This window comes from Cenococcum geophilum (genome assembly GCF_001692895.1).
Source record: "Cenococcum geophilum 1.58 unplaced genomic scaffold K441scaffold_67, whole genome shotgun sequence".
Taxonomy (NCBI): Eukaryota; Fungi; Ascomycota; class Dothideomycetes; order Gloniales; family Gloniaceae; genus Cenococcum; species Cenococcum geophilum.
In genome coordinates, this window is record NW_027137625.1 from 159105 (window position 1) to 163056 (window position 3952).

Consider the following 3952-nt stretch of genomic DNA (forward strand, 5'->3'; position numbering starts at 1 on the left):
ATATTATTCCTTTAAATCTTCTACAAAGTCTCTCCGCGTCCTTACACTACCGACCATTAAGTAAGCCGTTATAATGGCTATAAACAGTTTTAAAAGGACCTCCGTAACGCCTTGTTTAAACGCTTAATTTATAAATAAAAGGCACCTACACTAGAATGCCCTCCTTAACGCTCTATAAATTAGATTATATAGGTACCTACAGAGCTATATAAGCTAGAGAAGATATTAGAAAAGGCTACCTTCTGCTTAGCTTATATAGAGGCTAGTAGGAAGTCTTAGGTGCGCTATATAAAGGCTAGGAAACTTCTAGCAGATCTATTACCAAATATAATAAAAAAAGCTCGCGATAGTAAGGAATAGGGGAGGCGAGAGCGTGCTCTAAGGACTTTATTTAGCTATAGTATATATAAAATACCGTTCTATAGAAAGGATGAGTGCTAAAAACCTTATATTAAGCGACTTAACTCCAAAGAATAAGCTTATATATTAAAATACTATAGTGTTTGGCCTCTATTAAAAGCTTTATATTCCTAAGTACGGGCGTTAAATATAGGTTAATTAATTAGCTAAATCTTATCAATAATAGTTAGACCCGAATTGACGTGCTAAGGGATAGGCTAGTAATATTCTTTACCTTTTTACGGTACTCTTATAGAGAGGGGGTTATTTAGTTAGCCTAGGGTATTTTATTAATAAAGTTAAGTTTAGAGGAGTTAATAGGGTATATCTTAGCGCTTAAGGAGTCTATGTTTAGTTCTGCCTATATTTAGGGATTAAGGTATTTTAGTTATAGTAGCGTCTAAGTTTATAATAAAATCTTTATAGCCATCTAATTATCTAGGTTTTACTTACGCCTTATAAGAGCGTCTATATGGTTTGTAGCGCCTAGTCTACATATAATTAAAAAGTTAAACTAAGATAGGGTATCCGCCTAGCGTGCTTACTAGGTTATAAGGGCCTTAGTTATTATAAAGTATTCTAGGGCCTTATAATCTAAAACTACCTTAATTAGCTTAGGGGTCCCCTCTAGCTATATATACTTATGCTAAAAGCTAGAGATAATAGCTAGCATTTCCTTATTATAGATATAGTAGTTTAGCTTAGTATCTATTATAGTCTTTAAATAGTATATAATAGGGTGCTACTCTCCATCTAGTTGCTTCTAGGAAAAAATACTAGCTATTACGCCGTTTAAGGTATTAGTTTCTAGTATTAAGGGCTATTCTAGGTTAAAATAGGCAAGTAGGGGAGCCGATACTAGCCGTTTCTTAAGCTTATTAAAAGCCTACCTATATATAGCATTAAAGTAAAAGGGCTAGTTTTTTCTAGTAAGACGGTTAAGAGGCTAGGCGATTCTGCTATAGTTCTTAATAAAGCGTTAATAAAAGTTATAAAAACTTAAAAATAATTATACCCCCGTTATAGTCCGTTGAAGTACCTACTAATTAATTACGGCTGTTTTCTCTAGGTTAGTTTTAATTCTATTTATACTAATAATAAAACCTAGGTACTTTATATACTTAATACTAAACTCTAACTTTTTAATATTAACCTGGAGGCTAGTCTTACGGAGCTATTATAGGACTTTATAGATATACTCCTTATATTTTAACTTATTCTTAGAGTAGATTATAATATTATATAAATAGGCCATATAGAAGTTATTAAGGTAGTTAAAGAGTACATTATTTATATACCGCTAGTATATAGCTAGTCTATTAGTTAGTCTAAAAGGAAGTACCTTATATTTATACATTCCGTAATAGGTTTAAAATATAATAAGATCTTTAGACTTAGGGTTTATTCTAATTTAGTAGAAAGCCTAGCGGATATTAAGCTTTATAAAGACCTTAGCTTTACTTATTTAGGCTAGAGTTTTATTAAGTTGGGGTAGCGGATAGCGGTCCTTACGGGTTATATTATTTAGCTTATAATAGTTAATATAGAAGCGGAGTCCTCTATTTAGCTTTTTAATAAAGAGAATAGGTAAAATAAAAGGGGCTTAGCTAGGCTTAATAAAGCCCTTATTTAGGTTATTAATAAGATACTACTTTATAGCCTGCAATTTAGTAATAGACTACTTATAAAGGGGGCTAAAGCTAAGGGTGTTTTCCTTACCCTGCTTAATCTTAATCTTATAGTTATATAGTTAGTAAGGTAGAAGTATATTAGACGCTGCTTTAGAGAATATATCTTTAAATTTCTAGTATTAATAGGGCAGCTTTTATTCTACTAGTTCCTTATCTATAAGCTTACTTCCCTTTTTCTTAATTATTTAATTAATTTCGTATAAGCTTGTTATAAAGGTAATAGTATTAGGCTAAACTAAGTTCTAGTAGAATCCTACGGCACTAATATAGCAGATATTAACTGGTAGAAGGTCCGCTAGTTTCCCTATAGCCGTTTTCTAAACCGTATTTTACGGTCTAGGGGTTTTTTTTTGCTCCTATTCCATCTTTTATAGGTTATCTCTCCAATTTATTAGTTTAGTATAATATCTAATATCCCTTACTATTCTTTATAGCTATATAGGGCCTAAGCTCTCTATAGAGTGCTTTTTTAGGTTATTATTAACTTCCTAGGTCTTTAATACAGGTGGCGTAATATAGGTAGTCTAGGGGCGATATAGTATATAAATCCGTTACAAATTAAGCTATATATCTTTCTTAAAGGCTTAGTCCCTACGTATAGTATCGGCCTAGTAAATAGTATTAATCTAGGGCCGTATAAGGTTTTCTATTATAATGCTAATTTCTTTTATAAAGAAAGAGGATAAGGGTAGGGTTTTAGGCCAGATAAGCCATCTACTTTATATATCGAGCTGTAAGCCTAAATAGGCTAGCTATTTTCGCCCTAAGATTATATTATAGCTACCTAGGACTATAATAAGAAAGGGGACCTTATACTACCTTTATCTATTAATATAGAGGTAAATCTATAAAATAGTTATAATAGGTAGCCCTATCCGCCCGTTATACCTACAAATAGGAATTAGTTAAAGTAGTTCTTTAATAAATACATTTAGAAAGTTAGCTAGCTTTACGGTATACTAGGTATCTATTAAGGTAAAGGTATTTACTCTAGAGTTAGCTAAAGTAGAGGTTAAAACTTAGTATTTATTACGGAATAAAGTATAAGGGATAGTATAGCTTCTTTTACTAACTAGCTAACCTAGATCAATATTTAATATATTAATCCCTTTTAACCCTAAAAAGGAGTCTTCCTCTAGGGTTCCTCTTTTTTTTTAACTCTGTACTATCCTCCTAGATTAATAAAACCTTGTCCACTTTTGCGTTTATTAGATAATCCTTTATACGGTAACCTTTTTAACTATAAAAAAAGTAAGCTCCTTAATTACTAAGGGCCTATATATAGGGGTTGCTATATATAGGCTAAACATTTACCGGACCTATAGTAGAACTAGCTATATAGCTAGCTACTAAATTAGTAGTAGGCTATACGGGTAGTGCTACAGGGGTTACTAATTATATTAGGGTATTGCGGGCCGTTTTTATATTACTTATAGTCTAATTTAAAGGGTTTCTGGCTTTATACCATTTAGTACATACTTTAATTTAGTAAAGGCCTTAGTTAATAGCTAGGTACTAGTCTATAAGTTTCTTTAGCATCTATATAGTAGTAAAAACTAGTAGTACAGCTCGCTATAGGTCTAGGGTAAGCTTGTTAAATAGGTTTAATATTAAATCTTTCTGGGGAATTTAAGCCTAGCTAGCTAGGTATAGAAAGCGGGTCTAAAAGGCTAAGAAGGTCTTTGTTATTTTTATATTTAGGCTTTTATAATTAAGTTAGGCGTTTTATACTTTAAAGGGGTCCTTATAAATAGAAGATAGGTAGATAATTATTTCTTTTTTAAAGAGAAAGGGATTTACTAAGTCCTATACGTACTACGGACGTAGGTGCGTTTATATATCCCTACTAGTACAGCTAAAGA

The 3952-nt window shown here is 31.8% G+C and overlaps 1 protein-coding gene across 1 annotated transcript; it reads right to left on the bottom strand.

The window, feature by feature from the left end:
• Positions 1-1441: 1441 nt before the first annotated feature.
• K441DRAFT_588464 (uncharacterized protein) lies at positions 1442-1654 on the bottom strand (the record flags this gene model as incomplete). Its single annotated transcript, XM_067644714.1, is given in 2 exon segments — positions 1442-1573; positions 1586-1654. The coding sequence occupies 2 exon segments, from the start codon at positions 1652-1654 to the stop codon at positions 1442-1444; spliced, it is 201 nt and encodes a 66-aa protein (XP_067497976.1).
• Between the last annotated feature and the right edge of the window lie 2298 nt (positions 1655-3952).